General features: G+C 51.2%; 2 protein-coding genes across 3 annotated transcripts; one reads left to right on the top strand and one right to left on the bottom strand.

Annotated features, from left to right (window-relative positions):
* Positions 1-308: 308 nt before the first annotated feature.
* On the top strand, positions 309-3,101 carry NPPC (natriuretic peptide C). Its single transcript, XM_084291876.1, has 3 exons — positions 309-442; positions 1,575-1,881; positions 3,077-3,101. Exons 1-2 carry the CDS (start codon positions 350-352, stop codon positions 1,866-1,868), a joined length of 387 nt encoding a protein of 128 aa, XP_084148002.1. The 5' UTR covers positions 309-349; the 3' UTR covers positions 1,869-1,881; positions 3,077-3,101.
* A 432-nt stretch (positions 3,102-3,533) lies between these two features.
* On the bottom strand, positions 3,534-21,487 carry COPS7B (COP9 signalosome subunit 7B). Of its 2 annotated transcripts, none has more exons than XM_084292048.1 (7): positions 21,405-21,487; positions 19,494-19,670; positions 18,191-18,266; positions 16,716-16,804; positions 15,935-16,137; positions 14,556-14,661; positions 3,534-13,109 (listed from the first exon to the last, which is right to left on the bottom strand). In XM_084292048.1, the coding sequence occupies exons 2-7, from the start codon at positions 19,653-19,655 to the stop codon at positions 12,951-12,953; spliced, it is 795 nt and encodes a 264-aa protein (XP_084148174.1). In that variant the 5' UTR covers positions 19,656-19,670; positions 21,405-21,487; the 3' UTR covers positions 3,534-12,950. The 2 variants fall into 2 exon arrangements, with proteins under 2 accessions (XP_084148174.1, XP_084148173.1); XM_084292047.1 differs by lacking the exon at positions 21,405-21,487 and adding an exon at positions 20,126-20,183.
* Positions 21,488-23,241: the final 1,754 nt, after the last annotated feature.

Below are 23,241 nucleotides of genomic sequence, written 5' to 3'. Positions count from 1 at the left end.
TTTTTTTTTTTTTTTTTGTTGTTCTCCAGCTCCCCGAGCCCGCCGCCTTGGGCTGATGTGTCATTTGTTCCTGCCAGGGGTGAGGGGACCCCCCCTTTAAATTCCTGCTATTGTGAAGGAGGCCGGCTTGGACCTGGTTGTTTAGATGACATCACCAAGCAGGTTGGGTTATAAAATGAATGAAGCAGAAAGCCCAAGTTCACTGGCTCGGCACTTCGCAGGCGGCTGGAGGGACCTCGGGGCTCCGCTCTCAACTTTGACTCCCGCCCGTCCCGGCCTCTCCCCGGGGGCTCCCCTCCGTTCCCCGGTGCCTCCAGGCCCCCCGTCCCCGCTCGTGCTGCCCCGCAGGATGCAGATCTCACCCTTGCTGGCTGGTGGACTTTTACTTGCTCTGCTCTCCGTCAGGCTGGAGGCGAAGCCGGCGTCGCAGCTCCCACAGAAGGTAAGGCTGCCCCTGCCCCGCTGCTCTCCCGGCGCTGCTCCCCCCCAAAAGCGTCCTAAAGGTGAAGGGGGAGATGTGGGGGGCACCCCGGGGTGCACAGCAGGGTCCTCCTTCCCGGGGGTTTTTTAGGTGTTAGGGGATCCCCCCTTTCTGTCCTGAGTGTGTGTGTCTCAGGGACGCCAGCCCCAAACCTTCATCTGGAGGGGGATGCTGCGCACCCCGTACCCCTCACAGCCAGGTGGGGACCTGCCAGCCCCTGGCCCCCACCCTGGTCACCCCAGGGTCCCCGCTGTGTTTTGGGGTCCTGGGGATGGAGATGAGACCCCCAGATTGTGTGTGCAGGTGCACGGTGTGAGGCCAGAGCCCGTGTGGGGACACTCACAGCATCCCCTGGGCATGGGGCACCCCAAAAGCGGGTGTCCCCAGGAGCCGGGTGTCCCGCGGTGCTGCGGAGCAGGAGGATGCTCGGGAGGCCACCGACACCTGTGTGGGGACCTGGCACAGAGAGGGGACACGGGATGGGGGTGGGACGGGGATGGGGGTGTTGGTGAAGAGAAAGGGGCGATATGGGGGAGCCGGGGAGATAAATGGGGGCGAGCTGCAGCCCCAAAAGGGACAGGGGGGAGGCCTGGGAGATGGGGGGCAGTGGGGACGGGAGTGTGCCCCCGGAGATGAGTTGGGACCGGAGGACAAGGGGGGGCAGAGAGCACTAATAGGGTGGGGGCAGCAGCCCGGAGAAGGGGGTCCCTGATCCCCCTGACTCCACAAAACCGGGGTGCAGCCCAGCAGAAGCAGGAGCCCCCCCCCGGCATGAAGGAGCCTGAGGGCTGTGGGGGGGCTCTGTGACCCCAGCAGGGGAGGGGGGACACACTGGGGATGCTCTGCTGGGGGGCTGAGGATGCCCTAACCCTAGGGTGGGCAGCACGGGGAGAGCGGGGACACCGCTTTGGGGTGCGGGGGGACACCCTGAGCAGTGTTGGGGTGCCTCACCCAGACTTGGGGGGCTGCTTGGGGGGCACCCCAAGGGGCAGAGGGGTGCCCCTGGGTAAGGGGGTGCAGCTCGGAGCCCGGTGAGCGACACCCCTTGACTCTTTCTCTCTTTCTCTCCCCCTCTCCCCAAATTTCTCCTCAGGCTTCCCGCGGGGCGGCGGCGGCGGCGGCGGCGGCGGCTCCGCCTGAGGCGGCGGGCGCGGAGCAGCGGGACAGGGAGCGGGACAAGGAGAAGGAGAAGGAGCGGAGCCGAGGCACCGGCCCCAGGGAGGCTCGGGAGGCTCGGGCCGAAACCCGGCCTCGGGCCGGCTGGGCGAGGCTGCTCCAGGACCCGCCGGGCCGCCGCCACAAGGGCCTGCACAAGAAAGGGCTCGGCAAGGGCTGCTTCGGCCTCAAGCTGGACCGCATCGGCGCCATGAGCGGCCTCGGCTGCTGAGGGACCCCTGGCGGTGAGTGGGGCGCCGCCGCCGCTCCATCGGGGCCCTTTTGGGGCTGGGAGGGTCCCTAAAAGTGCTCGTCCGGAGTTAGTTGGCGGCTTCACGCTGTGTTTGGGGGGTCCCGGGCTGTTTGGTCAAGGGAGGGGGTCCTCAAGGCTTTGGGGGGGATGCTGAAGGGGATGGGGTGCAGCCCTGTGGGGGGCTCTGAGCAGCGGCTGCCCTACAGGGCACACGTCCTGTGGTGGGATAAGCCAGGTACCCATCACAGGACAAGCGAGGGACAAATCGCAGCCACACGTTGATTAATTTATTGTAAAGCCAAGAGGATGCGTGAGCCCGCAGGTGCCTCCCAGCAGGCAGCACCAGCACAGGGCAGCGCTTCCTAACCCATGCCAAGCACCTGAGGCAGCCCTAAACAGCCACAATTTGTGTCCCTGGTCCCCATAGGGTGAGGGAAGTGTCACCTCCCCGATAGCACTGGGGGCAGCCCAGCTCAGAGATGTGCCCTTGCCTATCAGCGGGGTAACTGGCCATGGAGAGGACAGCATTCAGACACCCCAATGCTCTGCAGGGTTTTGGGGTGAGCAGGGCCCGCAGGATGCTGAGGCCGCTCCGTGGCCCTGCTCAGAGGGATGTCCCCCCGCTGCTGGTGGCCCTCGTCCAGCTGCTCTCAGTTCCCAAGGCACAGCCCAGCTCTGGGCTCCAAAAAGCAAGTGTGCGCTGCGCAGCCGGCTCGCGGCCATCCTCCCTTATCAAATTCTCATCAGGAAGCTTTTCACCTCACAGACTCAGCTCAGCTCGTCTCCCAGCCAGGTCAGGTCCTCACCCGCAGCTTCCAAATTGCGTCCTTACTGGGTGTAAGACCAGAAACCTTCAGCCTGGACTGGGGCAATGGAGTCCTAGGTCCAACTCCTTTTGGATTCAGCTCTTGCATCTGGTCCTTTCAGGCAGGGGCACACAGGACAAGGTTGTAAGCTCTTTAGTGACCCTTAGAGAGGAACTGGGAGCTTCCCCCAGCCTCCCCTGTTAGTGCCTAACAGCCAAAAAGCAAAGGGAAAGTTGTTTTGGCTTTCACACGAGCAGAGTGTTTGACATCAGCATCCCCCCAGCTTCATGCCAGGATTATTCCAGGGGGGCTTTCAGCTTGGAACGGGGAAGGTCTGTTGCACAGCCAGTACTAACAGGCACTTGTTCTTGTTCCTCGCAGGGCTTTGAAGCAGCCGTCCGTTTTCTCCTACCACGGCCAGGCATGGCCATCCCCCAAGCAACGCCTAGAAGAGCAGAGACCCCCCCGAAATGGACAAAAGATGTGGCTGTGTTTTTCTTTTCGGTACGAGGAGTCATGGCACCAGCTGTTTTGGTTTTGTTATTTTTTTAAAAAGTGCTCTCTATCTTATATATATTATATATACAAACACTCACCAAGACAAGGGACAGTGCTTTTCCAAGAGACTGATGAAGCCAGCTGTATAACATTGCTGTTTGTAAATTCATGTCATGCATAAATGTATTTATGTTGTAAAGCTATTTATATATTGTTTATAAAGAGATATTTATAAAAAATTATTTATGTAACTAAATGAAAAGTCAAGCATTGTAACATTTTTTTGTCCTAAGTAGTTGAAAAAGGTAAAGAAAAGAAAAAATCATTCCGTGTGGCATTTTGTAACCTGTCTTTATTTATCAAATTCATGTACAATTTAAATGTCAGATTGATTGATTTTAACAGAGGGGAAGAAGAAATTGTTCAGATGTTTTAGAAAAGTCAGGAGCGAGAGAAAGGCCAGCTGATATTTTAAGCTTTGATCCCATATGCAAAGTAAACTTGCGCCCAATCCTGTGATGCTCAGACGGACCGAATCCTGCGCGGCGCTGCGTGCAGCTGCAAGCCTGTGCAGAACCCAACTGAACTCACCGCGAGAGCACGCGGCCGCGGGCAACTCATCTATCGCCCAGATCCCAAATCGCACCCGTGGAAATAAGCCCAGCACGGCCGACAGCTTAGATGCGGAGCGCGAGCGGTGTGACGAGCGCAGCGTTGGGTCTGGGCGCGTTTTAACCACTTCCAGTCTGCAGGTTTGGGTCCAAATTGCGTTCCGTAAGAGCTGTACCACCGGGGGCCGTATGGAGATGCAGTCCCTGCCGGCAGCAACAGTGAGACCGCACCGGATCCGGCCCCGGCTGTGCTCGCGGGAGCAGAGCTTGATGCCGGAGTTGCTGTTATCCCGGGATCCAGCAGCTCACTAAGTATCTTGTTGATATTCTCGCTCGCCAAGCGTTCGCTGCTAAGCTGCAAAGTCCCTTCCTCCAGCAGAGGTTTATTTACCCGTGCCTGGGACAATACATAGACAGACCAAAACATACCGAGAGCTGCCTGGTAAGGATTCACGGACACAGCTGTGGCTACGGCTTCTTGCTATGTAAAGTGCATGAAATAAATCGTTAAAATGACTCGGAGCTCTAAAGGACACAGCAAGCGAGGGGGCGGGGAGCGCAGCAAGTAGGCAAACTCCTGCACCAAGGCTCTTTGGTCTCCTTCTTCAAAGAGGCCTTAGAAAAAGAGTGGCGGGCGCCCAGCCCAGCCGTGACGGGAGTCACAAATTATGCCCCAACCATTGTAGCGGGCTGGGAAACAACGAGCATTGTGTGCTGCTGGGCTCCGGCGCCTAGGACAGGGCAAAAAGAAAGTCACCGAGACCCAGAGGCAAAGAGATCCTTTCCCTTAGCAACCAGCGGGAAACCATAGAAACCTCCAGCCACGCTCTCCCCAACTATTAGAGAACATTAGCTTTACAGGACAAGAGGATTCAGCCAGACACCCGACAGCTCAATCATCGGGTTAGAGGCGCGCACGTGGCGTCGCCAGCCTCCTAGGAGCAAAACCTCCCTCAGAGGCAGGTCTCCACCTCACAGCGCCCACAGTCCAGCTGGACGGGGAGCTGCAGCTGATGGAGCGCTAAGACATTGCCTGTTGGGAACAAAATTGAGATCTAGGAGGGAGGCAGGCAGGATGGGCAGCTCTGCGCTCAGCTTTGGGGTAGTGAGAGCCCTCCTGAGATGCCCCCGTGTAAGAACCGGCCGCCAGGGCTCTGTAGGGCAAATAGCGTGCCCAGAAAGTGCACCCTACTGGCTCTGTGTGCTTTTAGAGGACAGGAAGGGCTGTGCCAGGTAATCCTAAAGAGATGCCAGTCAGAGGGGACTGTCCACAAGCACCCAGCAAACCTACAGGGCAATAAGGAATCACTTGTTGCTCAGACCACGCACACGGGGTCTGGACAGCGGTGTAAGGAGGTGGTGCCGCTGGTCACCCTCCGCGTCCTGGTCCTTTAGCACGATGCCAGCAGGTACCCCAGGCTGGGACCAAGGTGGGGCCCGTCTCCCTTCCAGCTTTGGCTTCGTGTTGCAAAGCCAGACCCGGAATGAAACCGTCTGCCCGGGGGAAGAGGGAATTCAGCCTCAGGAATTCACTCCACGAAACTCAACTACCTAACGTGGAGTGCAACGACCCGAGCTGAGGTTGGGGCAATCTCAGAGATCGCAGCCTGGGGTCGCATGCAGCCCGGATTCCCACTTCTCCTTTGCAGAGTGAGGTCCGGGAGGGAAAAGCACAGCCTCAGAGCATGGATCCCTTCTTGTCCACTGGGTTTCCTGGAAAAGAGCAAGCCCGAGGAAAAAGACGAAGCTGCATCACAAAAGGACGTTAGCTTGGCAAAAAGGAGAGCGAGCAGAGCGAGGAGCAGGGGCTAACAGCTGGCTCCTGGCTTTGCTGATCCCCCCTGACCGGGGGTTAAGTCACCCTGCCCCCCAGCACGCCGCTCCCCCACCTGCAGGATGGGAACAAAACGCCCACGCAGGGACAGGAGCTGACGTGGAAGGGAGAAGGCAGCACTCGGGGGTGAAAGTGCACTTGGGAAAACTTTCAGCTCGGCTCAACCTTAGCACCCAGACGGCACAGCCCGGGGCTGGCAGGGCAGCGCGGCGCTGCGAGCAGAGGTCAGCTCTCGGGGCGCTGACAAGCACCTTCCTGGCTTGGCAGCCGGGCCAGAATGGGAAACGGAAAGGGCTCATTAGAGCACAGCGAGCATCCGATAAGGCCACAATTAGGGCTCCCTGACGGGGGATCCGTAGGAAACGAGGCCAGGAGGAAAGAGAGGGGACACGGGAATCCAATTAAAAAGGGAGGAGGCATCGCATGCAGCAGAAACAAACGGATCTCACTTCACTGCGTGGTGCCGCCGGGTCAAACCCTCGCAACATCCAGCAAAAGGATGCAGGGCCAGCGCTGGAAACCCTCCCCAGCCACATCCCAGCACGGACACGGGATAATTGAATAGCAAGAGCTGCCTTGGATGCAAGCTGCAGCCTCAGGGGGCTGGCATCCAGCTTCTGAAAAGTGAGCTCAGAGCCTGGCACTTGGCAGAGGTGGGTGGACACGTGCGTGCACACCTGGAAGCGCGGGCGGCTGGCGTCCCGAGCTCCTCGAGGTCACACGAGCACCCACGGGACCAGCACATCCCCTGCCCTACCTGCCAAAGGAGCAGCAGCACCATTCGGCTTTCAAGTGGGAGCATCTGTGATATAACACAGGCAGGGACAGCCCTGGTTTCTCCTCTTCATCTTCCATCTAGTGGAAAAGGACAGGAGTTCTCCCCAGGGCTGTTGTAAAAGCGCCTTGCAAAGCCCCAAACAGGCCGGAGCAGAGCTTGGAGCTCCCACAAATAAGGACGTGGTTGCCTTCCAACACATGGCAAATCAGTTCTCTTCTCCCAAGCCACGATGCGTGTTTTTCCCTGGCACCATTAATGCAGCTTTTCCAAGGTATTTATTGCTGAAGGGTTACAAAGCCCAGCTCAGGTGACAGCAAGTCCCAAACCAATGAAGAGGAAGAAAAGCCCAGAGCAGGAGAGCGGTGGAATTTTCCAGCTGGAATGGGACTCGAAGCATTGAGCAGGGACTGCTGGAGGCAGCAGCGCACAGACCCCTGGCCATTTGCTCTAGAAACTCCCCAAGCACGGGCTGCTTCCCTCAGAATGCAGAAAAACGAAGGGAAGGGATCACAGGGCAGCTTCCAGAGGGAGCCTGCTCTTGACACAAGCATGAGTCGAAAACAAGAAGGGAATTGAATCCGGGCCCCTTCCCGTCAGTCAGCAACTAACCTTGTCAGAAGGGATGGCAGCACTAAGCGAATCAGGCAATTCATTAGGTTGGGGCACACGGCAAAAGCCCACGCTCTCTGGAGCAGAACTACAGTGAAAATCCCGGGTAATGAGTTGCAAACTGCCTTTGTAAACGACATTTCTGCAGCGACTCTGGCAGGCTGGGAAAAGAGCTAATAGGAAAATCATTAGGTAGCATCCCTTTGATATTGTTGAAGACGGCATGGGCTATTTTTCCTGCCCCCTCCATAATTAACCTGGCATGCTACCCGTAATACTCCAGGCCAGCATTCCCACAGCGGGCCACTGCGTTTGCATTGGGGAAAAGGAGGCTGTGACACACAGGAGGAAGAGGACTTTTAGAAAAGCTTGAAAAGCTTTGAGATTCCCCCTTCCCATGCACACGCGTTGCATCTTCAGTTAAATCAGCACCAAACTGCCCGGCCAGGAGACCTCAGCACCTCCCAACCCCGTCACAAAGCCTGAGAGGGGCTCTCTCCAGAAACTCAGAGGGGCTGATTTGCCCTCTGCTTCCTGCTGTAGTAGAGCTGCAATAGGAATTGTCCCGGAATAGGACACAGCCCTGTGCTTTACCCCTCATTTATAAAACCATCCCGTGTCCTTGCCTTTGATTTCCAGGACGCTCAACCAGGCAACAAACTGCATCTTCCCACGTGCAAAACAGCTCTGAGGAGTGACGGATGCCTACCCACCTGGCCCGTCTGCCAGCAAGGAGAGGTGTTATCTCACAGCCGTGACGTAAAAGGGACAGCATCGCAGCTGGAAGGTGATCCTGCAGGAAGCGGTGCTCTCTACCAGCTGCAGAGGTGACAATGAAACACCAAGATGTTACTGCAGCAGCATGAGGCAGCCTTATGATCGTGCTGATCGCGAGGCGGCGACTGAGACACCGGGGCTGGTGAGATAAACACTTCAGGAAGAGATGGGAGAGTTAGACAGCACCACTTCCAAACCTCAGAGCGTGAAGATACAGAGCTGTGGCACAAAAAAAATTATCTCTGAAGGAGTGAGGCTTTATTTATCCACCACACTCAGAAACGGAGGTATGGCAGTGAGTGAGCATTTAAAAAACACCCCAACGATACCAAGATTCACGGGCTCCTGCAGGAGAGCTAGAGCTGTGGAAAGGCGCTTTACCTTTCACTAGAAGAAGGTCAAACAAGGAGCACAGGCACAAATTCTTTTGTGGAATAGGGAAATGCACGTTTCAGGACTGGCACGTGACCTTACGGCATCCCAATAACTACCTGAAGTTTGCAGAGTGCACGTTCCCTCAGTCCATCTCTTCTGGACAAGAGAAGGCCACGCTCACAGCTATCACGCTCCCACAGTTTGGAACCTGGAAACGGGGGAGCCAGCACAGTGCTGCCACAAAACAGGGTGCAGGCACCCAGGCTGGAGGGTAAACACGCACTCTGCTAAGGGCACAGCTCCGTAGCTTCCCTCACTTACCTCTGTGGTAGGGCCAAACGTGAAGAAATATCAGCAAAATGTCAACAGTCCCTGAGAGACGCCGACCTTCGCCACGGAGCAGCGCAGAACAGTGACAGATCTCTAAAAACTCTGCCAAGAAATTCTACCAGACTGTCAGGTCACAAATCCGTAATGGAAACACAATGCCGAGGTTACAGGTAGGAACTGAGATGCCTGTAAACTTTAATTTACCTTTCCTGATGCCCCTGGGTTCCTCGCCCTCAGATTACACAAAAATAAACTCGACCGTTTCACTTTTTGGTTCCCCTGCATTAGGTCAGGCACCACAGAGGAGAAAAAAAAAAACAGAAAGCTCCATACAGGAGTAGATGACAGAGGTCTGATGGGCTGGGTCTGTACACTTGTGGGACAGGCTCTTTGATTTATCCTTTTCCTCATCTTTAAATAAAGAGCTATGCTGATTCTCTCCACTGCAAAGCTTGCAGGAGGCTGAGATACTGAAGTAACAGCCAGCAGCACCAACTCTGCATCACCTTTGACTGTTTTATCCCAGCAGGAGGTGGAGCTGTATTTGGTTTTCAAAATCAGAAGCCTCTCTAAACAGCTTAGACAGCACTCAAACTTGTACAGAACTCAAAATTTAGGACCAGTCCAATTCATTCATTGGATCTGCCACATTCTAATACAGCTCTCTATGTTTACAGCACTCGCTTCCACCTTCCTTGTAGTGAATAAACTCAACTTCCTTTCTGGACACACAAACCAATGCATTTTCCCATCAGAGGATGGGCAGAATGCTAAAAAATAACAACAGGAGGGGTCTCAACTGAAAACACATCAGGGTCTGTCAGCATCACCAATTTAACCTCCTGTTCTCAACAGAAGACTAAGCTAGCATTCAGCTCATTTAAGGAGGTGGGAGGAAAGTAAAAGAGCTATAGATTTCCACCCAAAATTATTATTTTTTTTTTTTTGTAAAAAGATTGATACCAGCCCTGCTTTCTCACGTTCCAGAATTGCCTGATGTTAGTTGGTATCAACTGAGTCACAGCAGGAGTGCCAGGGACATTTGTTAGCATGAGGCACAGCTTTAGGGCTAGGGCAGTCTACCAGCACTGCAATCAGCTGAGATCCTCTCTTCCATTTTCCAGCTCAGTGCCCAACTCCATATTAAACAAGCACTGGTACAAGCGGAGCTGCAGAACGCGGAGCTAGACAATAAAGCCCTGAAGAGCGGAGGGAAGGCAGCTCAGCTCCATCTACTCACCCCTCTCGGAGCGGAGGAGGCAAACGGGAGTTCAATAGCTCCAACTCGGTCCTGCTGCAGGCTTGGAGGAAGCTGGAGCAGCCCGCTGCTGCCATAAAACCAAGGAAGCTCTCCCCACATCAGGGAGCAGCGTCCAACAGCGCTCAGACAAGCTGTGCCAGCTGCCTCCAACACATGCAACGCACTGGAGTCTGCACCAACCCCACCTCTGCTTCCATCTCCCTGTGTCCCCAGATCACAGTTAAGCTCTGCAGACATCCCCCCCAGCTCAGCATCCCCCCAGCCCCTCGTTCAGCCAACTCTGCCCCCAGTTGCTGCCCTCTCTGCAGTCCCAGGGAGCCGACACCGCCTTTATCTCGCCCTTCTCAAACGGCACAGCACCTCCTGCATCCTTCCCCGCTAACAACTATGCCTTCTGCTTCATTCCTGGAATAGCTTCCCTTTCCTTCAAGCCAGATTCATTAACCAGCTGCTGCAGAGCTGTTTGCCTCCCCCAGGTACTCTGTGCATGTCATTTGTTAATGACTCATCTCAGGCTGGGCTCGTTGCAGACACCCCCCTCCTTTTGCGGCACCGAGCGTGTGGCTGGCATGCCAGGAAAGCCAAACACACAAACAGCTCCGTTCCCTCCAGTGCCCCATCCCCTCTCAGCCCTCTGTCACCACCAGGCACGGGACAGCTCTTTATTCCAAGGGCCATTTCCTCCCTTGCTCATTTGCTGCACCGTGCACCGACGCGTGAATAGGACCCTCGCCCCCACGCAGGCTTTGAGAACAGCAGAAACATCAGGATGAACTCAGAACTTCCAACACCCTAAAGAAGCTTCCACGAACTAATGTGGCTCCTGGAACTGGCAGAGAGCAAACACCAAGGATGCCAAATTCACATCTGTTTCCCCAGGAGCTACACTGATTTCCAAAGGCATCTGCACTCCTCTTGCCTCTTTGCGGGACTGATAGCAGAAACGCGAGGGAAACAAAACAGCCGAGGTTCACAGAGCCTCCCCTCAGACCTTGTGAGGAACTGGATGACCAGCACACGGCAGTCACCCACGCAGGAAGCCAGAAACAGACTCAGTCCATCTTCATCACCCATACCTGTCAGATGTGGGGACACAACGTCCACCTACACCTCCTGAAGCCGTCAGCAAAGCACTGGGAGAAGCCAGCACAGCTCTACTGCAAGAGATCCCTTGAGGTATAAGGGAGGGCTTCGTGCTCTGGGCTTATTCACCTGACATTTCGTAGCCTTCCCTGGGGACTCTTTTGGCTTAGAGTTTCCAGGGGAAAGAGCTGGTAAGGAATCAGAAACCGAGGGACTTGACCCAGAGGCAGCTGGATGGGAGGCATTTTGAGCCACCTCTCAGGACTGAAAGCTGGTGTGCCTGCACTGCAGGAGAGAAAAGGGAGAGGAATTTACTTTCACAAGTGTCCATCAAGTCCTGTAGCCAAGGACTGAGAACACACAGATGGCAGAGAGCTCTGGAGCAGTAAGAGGAAGGCACATGCATTGCACGAGTGCAGGTGACAGCTTGCTGCGGGACTGGAGCACTGTCACAGCCCTCTGCTTGAACCACTCCCCTTCCTGCTCACGTAAAGCCCTTCTCTTTCCAACACGGACTGAAGTAAAACACAGGAGCCAAACTACAGAGCTACAAGAGAAAGGAATCAGTTAGCCAAAGACAGGACAAAGCTTCAAACCTCCCACTACCAGGCAGCAAAGGTGTTTTGGCTCAGGAGACTGGGCTCAGCTACTGGCTTCGCCACAGATCCTTCCACACAGATGTGGACAGAGACAAACTGCTGACAGAACGGGAACAGAAATCCCCTGCCTCCCAGATGCGTCGGGGAGATTAGTCAGACCTTCTGATAACGTAACATCAAGAATCACGTCGACAGCCACGTGAACAAGCGCTGCTGGACTACAAGCCTGAAGCAGCCTCGAAGCCAAGACTCCGAACTCTGACATTAAATCAGCATTTTTAATTTTTTTTTTTTCCTAAAATGTGCTTTTTTTTGCGACTTGCTGTTTCAGTGCCAACCCCATCCTCCCCCTTTTAAAAAAAAAAAAACCCCACGCCTTGCCGGATCAGGTGCAAATCACCTGAAATTAGTCTGTAACAAATAAAATACACAAAACAAAGGCTGAAATGCTTTAGAATCACAACAATGTACAAATAAAAAAAAAAAAAGGGAGGAAAATACAACCTGAAAGTGTTCAAAATTCAGAAAGACTAGTCAAGTCCATTGCTTCAGCAAGGGGATGCTGCTGCGACCCCTGCCAGTGGGTCCTGGGCCACCAGCCTGCCACAATGCTGCACGGGCTCTCCTCCGCGCAGCCCGCTGTCACTAGCATCCGAGGAAGAGCAAACGCTGTGCCCTTTGAAGGGATCAACGGGGGAACAACTCACAGGGAGCTCTGGGAGGTCACATCACATTCAGAAGGAACGGTTTCTAGCATGCCCCTAACCGTCTGCAAGAAGGAAGGCTCGGAAGAGCAGCCTGCTTCCTCCTTGCTGTCTTGATGCCTCGGAGATGCAGACCAGCGCGTTAAATCTGCGAGAGATCAAAGGGCTTAGTAAGGGCAGTAAACAGAGAGTTAAGTAAACAGCCCAGCGCTGGGTCGCACCTTCACAGAGCGAGGTAGTGTGAATTTCACCCCAGTTTAACAGAGACAGGGGTAGCGGAAAAGGCTGAAGACTCCCACGTAAAGCAGCGCCTGGCCTAGAAACCTTTCTGCGCTCCCTCTGGGAATGAAAAGATCTGTGTTGATGGCTTCCTCGCTCCCAGCCTGGCTTTGGTAGCCACACTTCAACCCTGGGATTCAGACTCTCGCCACAGAAGTTCTCCCAAGATCTGATTTAGTACAGCAGCCTCCTAAAGGTTAAGCAGCAACGAGACTGGCTGGGAGGGAGCAAAACCGTCCACAGATTTTTTTTTTTTATTTTTACTGCCCCTTTTGGCTAGTCCCTTTCTTTCGAAGTCCCTCTTTAAAGGACCAGAACAGGGACACCCTCAAAAATGAATAGGGGCTGCACAGCGTAACTGAGCCAGGTGCTGCTCACTGGGAGCTGTATTCAAACAGGGCTTTTATTTGCCAGCCTGGAAGGGACTGGCCCAGAACCCACTGAAAAAAGGAGACGCAGGCCCTTTTTTGCTCCTCCTGCTGTCATTCCTAGATGAATGACATTTAGATGGTATGTTCTAGTGACGGCTGGAGACCAGCCCTTTGACTTTGGACATCTTCTTTGTGGGCTGCCTTTGTTCTGTGTGTGGAGGGCACTCTCGCTCTACCAGCTGCTGTTCCATCTCCTGTGCCGACGACGAGGCTGTAGCTTTTAATGTTTTCTTTATGTTTGTGACCTGGCCAAGAAGAGACAGTGAATCAGCACCTGCTTCTTCCTCCCCTCACAGTAGCAACTCTGTTCATAAACATGCTGAGAAACCCCTGGAGGTTACAGAAACAAACACAAAGCCCTCTCCTACCACAAACACGCTCTGCATTTGAGTTCATAACGGGTAGCATTTTGCCCTCACTTAGAGCCAGCATTGCTAATAAACCGTATGGGACCCAGACGGGAAACAACTACAGCTTTCTTACTACTTTGAAGAGACAACAATAAAATATTGTACCTCCTTCCTGGTTGACTGAAAGAAGCTACTGCTGCCTCAGTGCAGAAAGTAGGCACCTTACCATTATGCTGGCCAGAACTAGCAGGGATAAAAGAGGCTGAGAGATAAACTTACGCTCTGGACAGCGCTGAGAAGTGAAAAGGGAAAATGCCACTTGGCCTAGCAGGCTGTCTGAGCCACAGATACTTGCTAGAACTGGGAATAGATCTTTGTCTGTGGGAGGTAGGAGTAATGCTCCTGCTACTCTGGCTGAAAATGAGAGATACAGCAACAGGCACTGTATTCTGTCTCATGAAAGCCTGTAGGGCTCACCAGAAATACAATCAGCAAACATTAAAATGAAAACAACCGCAAAAAATAGGCTGAAACAAGTTTGGGAGTCAGGTGTGCCAACTCCAGGCCAAAGGCATCTGGCAAACCAAATGCACTATGGATGCCAGTCAAGCTGCCAAGCATAAACTGCTTCAGAAAGCAAACGTAAACCTACAGGGATGCAGCACTCTGCAAGAAATAAACTCTCAGCAAGTGTCTCGGGAGGACCATTTTCACCTTTACAGCTGTATTAGCCAAGATTTGTTCTCAGTAGTAAATACACATCAGCAGGGGCTAAAATCACATGCCCGTGCTGCCATCTACCGACACAGAAGCGAATTCAACCTACAGCAGGAGCGCTCCCAGCCCGTGCTGCTGTAGCAATCCTGGCTGCCCAAGTTGTCACCAAAATACCCCAAAGGAAGATGCTGAGGGCACATTTTGCAAAAACAATGGGACTCGATATATACATACATAAAACTACACTCTCATATTTAGAAGAAAAGTGAAGATTTTCCTTCCTTACACAAAAGGAACAGAGTTGTATCAAAGCTTTGTGTTACGAGCACTCTTTCCCTAACAAATCAATCGAGGAACTAGAGCTACTGCACCCACTTGGCCCATTTTTATAGAGAAAAGTTCCAACCTGCTCAGAGTGGGCAAATTTGACGTAGGTCTTTGCGGTGTTACTAGCACATGGAAACAGATGTGTATTTTTCCTACCCTAGAACAGCACATCTGATTTGCATGATTGCTAGCCTACTTCAGAGAAGCCATAACCATTAACCAGGTGTTACCAGATTATCCAGTAAACAGAAACATTTAATGAAAAAGCACAGAGCAGTCTGAAATGACTGTACCCACCTCCATCTCTACCTGCTGCTGAGTTCGGTGATGGTTTTCTTTGTATTGGTTGGCTCTAAGGACTTGCTGCTCAATTCCTAAAAGAACTGCTTCACAACCGTCACACCTGCAAGACACAAACAGTATCAGAGAGTATTTATGGGTTCTCACTGGAGCAGCTCAGTGATGCAGCCTGAAAAGTGCAAGTCACCTAAAAGTACAGGAAATCATTAAATTTATATTCCTGATAAGACTGGAGTTCCAAAAAAGCTGGCAAGAGAATTCTTTGCTGTGTCCTCGATGCATTTCACAGCATTCTTTAGCTAGTCCATGAGACTCTTACCTACCCATCAAAAACTCAGTGCAGGTTCACCGTGCCATCAACTTCGTTTTCAATCAGAATTACTGCTTAAAAAGGGGGGTGCAAAACAATACAATTTTAAAATTAAACACAAACGTCAGATTGAGAGAATCCCTCCGACTGTTAAGCATTCAAAAGACACGAGTGCTTCTCCAACAGTGTTCATAACTGGAGAGGACAGAAAGGGAGTTGGCAGCGAGTTCGTTGTTACCTTCCAAACAATGCTGTAAGGTCTTGGTAGCTGCCAGAGTCCTCCCTCTGAGATAGGATTGGGGGGGGTGGATTAGAAAAGAAAAAAAAACAAACCTGCACCACCACCACCACAGGGCAGCATATTTACACAGCAATTTAATTACTTTTCGTGCACCCATTACCATAACAACTAGGCAGTGACTCCCAGTCAACTCTGGACCTGCCACAGGTCGCACAGCCTACAGGGGAATTTCTTTGGGTGGGAAGGGAATCTAACAGAAAGATGACAAGCAACTTCATAGCAAAGATACAAAAAGAGAGTACCACAGTCCCAGTGTGATGGCTGCATGCAGCCTGCATTTGTAAGGACAAAGAGACGACAAACAAAGGCATTTAAAACTTGAAACATGAAGAGACATCCCTCCTAAAAACAGTGATTCCCTACAATTTCCCCATGCAGTTCTCACCACAGTGCAAAAGACTGAAAAATAATGGACAGTTCTGTTTTCATCATCAAGTGTAACAGCAGAAAGGGGACTTCAGCTTGGCACAAGTGCTTGAAAAGGCCTTGAGTCCTCACTAGGGTTCTGCCACGTAAAAGCCACAATAAGACCAGAATCTCAAGATATAGCGTAGCGTGGCTTGATGCATAACACAAATTGAAATCTAGATGGGATCTTGGAGGAAGAAACTGTTGGGCAAATTTTCCAAGTGCCCACTTACAGCGTAAGACACGCAATTAACGGAACATGGTGAAATTGAGCCAGCACTTGAAAATTCAAGGAATGAAAAAAAAAAAACAAGACAAAGTATACACAAGGAAGAAGCAAGGTAGAGACAGCCTCACCATTCCTGGAGTGTTTTGACAATGTTACTGATGTCCTTCTTCTGAATGTCTCTGCCGATGCAAAAATCCACCTCTAACACCTGGTTTCGTTGATCCAGCTTCCCCTGGATAATATCTGTATAAACAGCTTCAATAATCAGGTCTTCCAGCTCCCTCAGATTCCTCATGTCCAGGTCCTTCAGCAACACAGAGTAGGGAATGCACTAAAAACAGCAAGCCCAAGAGTAAGCTCACAGTCCTAACCAGAACAAACAGCTAAGTCTCAAACAGAAATGGGGTTGGCAGAAGGTCAAGGCCCAAATGTTTATATCCTACGCTTCAGCCTGCAAGTACAGCAGAGACTGATTGTGGCAATACAAGTAGCTGCTACCAGGCTATGCAATATTCTGACCCAGCTTGGGTAATTCCTGAAGCTTTGGCATAGTGCCTTCTGGAGGAAAAAGATAATGTCGTTGCAGAAGAAATTAAGATCCTTGATTAGCTTTTTCTCCAGAACAAGAAGTCAGTGCTTTTAAGAATGATTCTCCATCTCCAGCAGCAAAAGGAGACAGACAAAGTTTCCCAGCCCTTACCAACCAGATAATATGGCTGTTCAGACACCCTCATACCTCATCCCCAGAAGTCCATTAAGTTAACATCCACCATGAGAACACTGCACATTACAAGCCCTTTTCAAATTACATTATTTTTTTGCAAGTATTCATGATGTCCAATACAACTGCGATGCTAAAAATTGATGCCATTTAAAAAAAAAAAAAAAAGTTTCCACAGCATACTTTACCTTCATTCTGGAAGCCAGGCTTACAATTGTCAAGTGTTTCAGTTTGTTTTTCTGAGTTGCTGTTAATTCGGGCAGGTTATCTTTGTTTGCTGTTAACATTAAAAAGACAAGATTCAGAACTTTCCTTCAAGAACTATAAAACACAGGCTGCAAGACTGCAGGCCAGTTAAACTATGCTGAATCCTGGAAGACAGCTCCAGCTACTGGGGGTGCTGGTAAGCAGAGAGAGCTGCACTGGTGACACATTAGCACAGAAGAGAGAAAGAAAAAGTTTAAAAAAAAAAGTTGGCAATCCCATTCTTCTCTGCTTCTTTAGTAATTCTGATTTTGGAATTAGAATGTAATTCACATCTATACGAGCGGTGTCCTGCCAAAACAACTGGTAAATGCTTTCTTTCTACCACCAAGTCATTTTTATTCATTAATGAGCTGACAGAATTAAATGCTTTTTGCTGTTCTGCTTGGAAAACACAGTTGGTTTCCTCTCTCTGGAGAGCTACAGAATTTCCAGTTGGAAATATAAAGTACCAGACTGAGGAAGAGAGAAGAAACTATTAATCCAGATACTTACGTGGCCTCACTGTCACTATGTTATATCCATGTGCCTTATGAATATTTACAAACAGAAAGGAAACAGCTTTCCAAACCAAAGAAAGTCTTTAAAATACCTGCTTTAATGAAAATTACTGCTTTGGTGAACTCAGGTTTTCCCAGCCATGCCACCTCATTCAGTGCCCTAACTTTTGACTACTTTTCCCCCCTTTCCCTTTCTTCACTTGGCAAAGAAATGAACTATCACGTACTAGGATGCAAGACCCACACACAGCAAACACATCCTCTAATTGGTCACAGAATTCATGAGGCTCCTGTTGCTCCACAGCCACTGGAATTATCAGCCCTTGCATTTACCGATGCCACTTCTCCTTACTGGAACTGGATAGCTCACCCACCACAGTGATAGCCGGCACTATGACAAAATTATTTGTCACAGTCTATAATAGTCTGGATTAGGCTGCTACCCACCAATGAAGTACTAAATTATAGCAGAATTGAAGCAGAAGAGCACAAGAGATGAAGCACATCCCAAAAAATACTAAGATGATTCACACACAGCCTCCTTCTGAAGATGCATAAGAGTCATTATTTCAATTTCTGTTCTGGCAAAGAAATGTTTCATTTTGTTTCAGCAATGCTGTCACAATAAAAGGTTATAAAAACCTATATGGTTTATAGAATAAATAACACAACCTTTTTTTTTTTTCCAAAGTATTCTGCAGCTTCCGTAATCAGCATCATCTAAATTTGAAACCAGATGTCTGAAGTCAGAGGTAAGTGGTCTAACCCCCCTAGAAACGATTCTTTCAAGCAAATTCTGTGCTTAAACATTTTCACCCAGCCACGCTACACCAGGTAGTGCAGAAAGCAAAAACATCCCTCTGACAATGCCAAAGGACAAACAGGCAGCAGTCTCTTACCTACGTAGTCTGGGTACGTGCCGTATGCAAACAGGTTCAGCAGCTGGAAATAAGCAGCATTAGTCCCTTCAGCAAGCTGGGTGGGAAGAAAAAAAGAAATCCCATGGAACACAGTAACAGGCAACGTGATACTGGCAGACAACTTCTCCAGAGTACATTTTAAGGCCATGTGTGACAAGAATTCCTGTAACAGCAATTACGCCCAGTTCTTAAAGAGCTGGAACCTCCTCTAAGGCCTCATGAGCAGCAACAAATTTCAGCAGTTTCAGAGTCAAGATGATCTGCCCCTTTCTGTGTGAGTGAACTTAAATATAGTTTGGACTGCCAACTGCTTTGTGCAGCATCTGAGGCGGTAAAGAAAAAAGCAGCTCAGTTGTAGCTGACATCTGACAGGGCCAGCTCTTCTCATCATGTGAGAAGCACGCAGGCAGTGGTGTTGGTTGGTTAAGCATCCTTGCTATTAGCAGGAAACCTAAGAAAGTTTATCTGCAGAACCACAAAAAACTTCAAAGTAAGCTAAAATGTTCTAAGCTGAGTGCATTTGAGAGTAATATTAGTGCTCATAAACAAACACTTCACTGGAATGGCTGCAGCACTAATCCATGATTTTTACTGAGTCTTCTGTATGTATGTTTAGTGTTTTTTTTTGTTGTTGTTTTTTTAAATACCATTTGTTCCACACAGGTCCAGGGAAAAAAAACAGTTGCAATTTGATGCTAGATAACCAGAGAGGCATTTTTAGACGTACCTAAGAGCCTATTCGGAAAGCCACGCATGCTGCATGCCACACTGTCCCACCTGCAGAGATACTCAACCTGGAATCCCCTACTGCAGCAGAGGGGGGTGCTGGCACAGCATTCTCTGTAAAAGCCCTGGAACTTACTTTCCACCTTGGTTTGAAATGGTTTAGATTTGGTTATCACCCAGGTCTGATGCACTAGACATCTGTTCATGAAGATTTTTGGAGAGCTCTGAGGCTATGCTTTCCAGAACAATGAAGGAATAGAAAGGGATTTTGTTGTTGGCTGGATAGGTGCCTTCTTAAGATCGTTACTGGGCTGCTGCCAGATTTTTGCCTTATTAGCAATCGCGTTAAGGTAGTAAAGCTTTATATAGGTATTTTTTTAATATCTAAATACATACAGGCAAAACCAATGTCAATCTCATACCCAAACATCTCAGAACCGAGGTTAAGTTACATCAGGCCTCTCCTGGCGCAGAAATTTCACAAGCATGGAAACTTCAGAGGATCCATTGCACTGAGAGTGCAGAAGGAACATTTGCATAGAAATTCATCTCTTACCTCTTGCACATTTGCTAACTCCAACAGCTCTCCGAAGACATAAACCCCAGGAGCCTCCAGCACTTGGTTTATAAGAGCAGTCAGAGCTGAGCCACTTGTACCTTTGGCTAGTAAAATAAACTGCTCTAGAAGATTGCAGGACGGTTTCTGTTCTCCTGCCATTCTAGGTTTTTCAATCTGTCGATAAAAGAAAACAGCATTAATTTACAATCTCCCCTCCACTATATTCTGTCTGACTGTGAGCAGAAGGCGTGCGCCGCATGGTAACGTTTCAGTGTCAGCTGAGACGGCTTTTCCTTTGGCATTCAGAGGGTAGGCCAGGAACCCTACAGGCTCAAATTCTGATCCATCTGGGAAGCAGAAACAATTCAGACAATATCTGAGGAAAATTTCTGCAGACTGGTCAGTCCCCTCAAGTATCCATTCCTGCTGGTAGGAAAAGAGCTTAGATTTCACGCTGTTTTCAGACCTGTCCCTTCCACTGATGCTGTCAAGTAAAGCCAACTGCAGAAGTTGTGTTATCAGAGACATCGTTATGTTTACTACAGGCCACCTAGGACTTCCTCCTTCCCAAAACTCATTACACAGCTTCAAAACAGCAACTGACTATTCACTTTGAAGAATTCACCTACCTTGTAGGCCTGCATATTTTGCACCTTTTCCTTTGCCATCAGCACAGACAAAGCATGAGTACATAATTCACATTGCTTCCCTCAGCCTAAAAGGAGAAAATAACCGTGGCCTGTAAGTGGCTTACTAGCCTACATTACACAGTTACAGGGTTTTGGGTTAACTGGAAAGCTTCAGTGATAAAAATACCCTTTCTACAAAGGCTCTATTTAAGTCCCTGTAGAGGGAGGTCTTTGTCTTTTACTGTTCCCTCACATTTCTGGCATGCACATTGTCTCCCAGCACCAACATGTTGCTTCTGAAATATAAAACACTATTTATATAAACAACTGAGACAAACTTATTTCTGTAAACAACTAAGAAAAACTTTGGAAGCATATTATTCTGTCACCAAACAAAGAACTTAGCAGATAAGTTTTTTTTTTTTTTTCATGCTACATTTATGTAAGATAACTTTCATGCAAAGGTGGAAACCTTTACTCTGGCGAAGAAAATCAGACAGCAGAGAACCTGTGTCTCGTTCAGCCTGGCCCCTGGGACCACATCTGTCCCCAGAGAGGTGCCACTGTCCCACAGGTGCTTGCCTTGCCCTGCCGTGCCTAAGCAAACGAAGGCTTCTGAAAGCAACGCAGCCAGCTTCGCTTATTACTCAGTTCCTGAAAATATAATTTACTCCACTCCATCACACCTCCCGCTACAATCGGTTACAACCTGAGAGGGTAATATTTTATGCTTTCCACACAAAAATGTTTAGCCCCTCAGTTTAAGGTCTCTTTGGGATTATTCTCACCAAAGACACATATAGTGACGGAACGGGAGCTCAGTTTCTCACAGAGAACCCTTTTAACACTCAGTTTGAACCCTAACTCGCCTGGGGGTCCACCAGCACCCCTCACCCCGCTCCCAGACGAGGAAACAGGCACAGAGGGAAGGCAATTCCCCCAAAATCGTGCACGAAGCGGCTGACCAACCCACGGTGGAGGGTCATCGAGGAAAGCCCTACCCGCACCATACAAAGCACAGCACCAGCTCTCTGCCCCCTTTTAAGCCCCCAGGAGGCCCTCCCGGCTCTCCCCACCGCCCAACCTGACAGGAATCAGGGCAGCACCGTGAGGGGACACCCTCGACGCCTTCTCCCCCCGCCTCAGCGCAGCCCTTCCGAGGCACGGCGGCAGCCGGCCCCCTCCCGGCCCCTCAACCCCGCGTCCCCCGTGCCCCCAGCGCCGGGCTGGGTATCCCCCGGGCCCCGTTTTCGTCCGTCCCTCCGTCTCCCGGCGTTACCTCGCCGCCGCCGGCCTCCCCTCCTGCCTCCCGCCCGCCCTGCGGCCCCCGGCGCCGTGCCCGCCGCGCCTCAGGCCGCCATGATGGCGGCGCCGGTGTCCCCCGCGCCGCTCCTTCCCCCGGCCCGCCCGGCCCCGCACCGAGCGTTCCGCCCCTTCAGGCGGCCTCAGCGCCGGGCCCGGGGCTGAAAAAGCCCCGAGGGGTGAAAAAATAAACCTCACAGCCCTCCACTGGGGTCGGGGAGTCTGTCAGAGACGCCCTACAAGCCCTTGTGGTAGCCCACGAGCTGCGCTCTGTGGCTGGCGGGAGACCCCCGCGGTGAGGGGAGGCAGGCGGCGGCCCCCATGAAGGATTTACCTCACGCGGGGTGATGAAGGGTCCCGAGTGGGATCCTAAAGCACCCTACCCTCTGCCACCAGATTTGCTTCTCCCTACTTTTACCCCTTGCCATCACACATCTCGCCTCACACTCCCGTCATCATCTGGGCAAGCAGAGCCTGGCGTGGCCACAATCACAGCGTGCAGTGGGGTACCTCAGTGTCAGCCCCATACCACCTCACACCCCCTCATCCATGAGGCTGTGATTAACGTGCATGGCTCCTACCCGCTCATTTAATGGGGTGGGGTGAGGCTGGTTGCCCTTGTGGCATCCCTAAAAGCACGGGGCGTCAAACCGTCCCCACTGCTAGCTCTCCTTGAGCTATGACGCCACGATCCCTAAAACCAAACGCCTCCTCTCGGGCTCCACCGCTTCCTGAAAAGCTGTTTAATTACAAGCAAGCAAAGTTTCTGGCTCCGAGGGCACAGCAGGTGTCGGGGTACGACGTGCTGTGGCATCGTCTTAGGGTTTTTTGCACTCCAGGGTGACCCGTGCACGGGGCTGGCATTTCAAAGCCACGTTTCAGCGTGCTCTTTGTTCTGACGGCACAGCAGCGTGGGGCTGTTTTACACTTACAGGTTCCATTCATTTTTTTTTGAATCTGTGCATATGCTACAGCCTTCAGAGCGGATTAAATCTTCCATTTTATGGCATGAACCAGACAATGCCCGAGAAGCTGAAACGGGGCCGTTAGCGGCGATAAACAATCGAGCAGTTGTGCTGGGCAGGACAATGGAGGCTGCCAGCTGAGCCATTGACTGCCCCTCCGGCCAGTCCTCCTGGGGTGCGGATGGAAAAATGCCAAAAAGACGGGGTGAAGGATCACAAGGTGCTAGAAGTGGTGTTAGACTCTCTAGACGAGTCGTCTGTGTGAGTGACAAACCAAAACACAGAGCTCAGCCTGTGCTGTGGGGAGTGGGGGGAGCAGGGAGGCAGCTGGAGGAGCTGAGATCCTCTCCAGGACACGGACCAGGAGCCAAAAAGACTCTGGGGAGGAGGGAGAAGAGCTGGGGTGGGAACGAGAGGGCTCCGGGGGTTGTTACCCTTCCCAAAATCCGTACACTCATCTGTGCCATGCTGCAAATAAAGCGTGCCTCTGTTTAAAATTCTTTAGCAAAGTACAAAGTGCTTCTGGCTTTCAGTCAGCCAGTCCCTAAAGATCGGACCGTGGACTGGCACGGCCAGGAGCAGGGAGCTTTCACGGAACAAACATCAGAAGCTATTAGGGAAACTGACAGGGCTTAGCCTGCGTCTCAGAACCATCCACAGCTGGTCCCTGGGGTCCCATCTTCCCGAGAAGGGGTGACAGGCAAACAGAGAGATGCAAGCGTTGGGATGCTGTTGTGACATTCTGAGCTTTGAAGCAAATTGGATGTAAAAAACTAGGCCCTGCACAGCAAGGGAACTCAGCCAGGGCTATAACAAGCCGTTCAGTAATTTGCTTAAGCTACACTTAGA

The sequence above is a fragment of the Netta rufina genome (genome assembly GCF_964035555.1).
Source record: "Netta rufina genome assembly, chromosome: 9".
NCBI classification, from domain to species: Eukaryota; Metazoa; Chordata; class Aves; order Anseriformes; family Anatidae; genus Netta; species Netta rufina.
Note: the sequence above shows the minus strand (reverse complement) of the source record. Positions and strands in the feature narration are given on the sequence as shown.

Coding starts and splice junctions, on each gene's coding strand:
- COPS7B (XM_084292047.1), bottom strand. CDS start 20,164: ATGGCAAAGGAAAAGGTGCAAAATATGCAGGCCTACAAG. Junction 19,671..20,125: donor AAAATATGCAGGCCTACAAG/GTAGGTGAATTC, acceptor TTTTATCGACAG/ATTGAAAAACCTAGAATGGC. Junction 14,662..15,934: donor GTCAAAACACTCCAGGAATG/GTGAGGCTGTCT, acceptor TGTGTCTTGCAG/GTGTGACGGTTGTGAAGCAG.
- NPPC (XM_084291876.1), top strand. CDS start 350: ATGCAGATCTCACCCTTGCTGGCTGGTGGACTTTTACTTGCTCTGCTC. Junction 443..1,574: donor CGTCGCAGCTCCCACAGAAG/GTAAGGCTGCCC, acceptor ATTTCTCCTCAG/GCTTCCCGCGGGGCGGCGGC.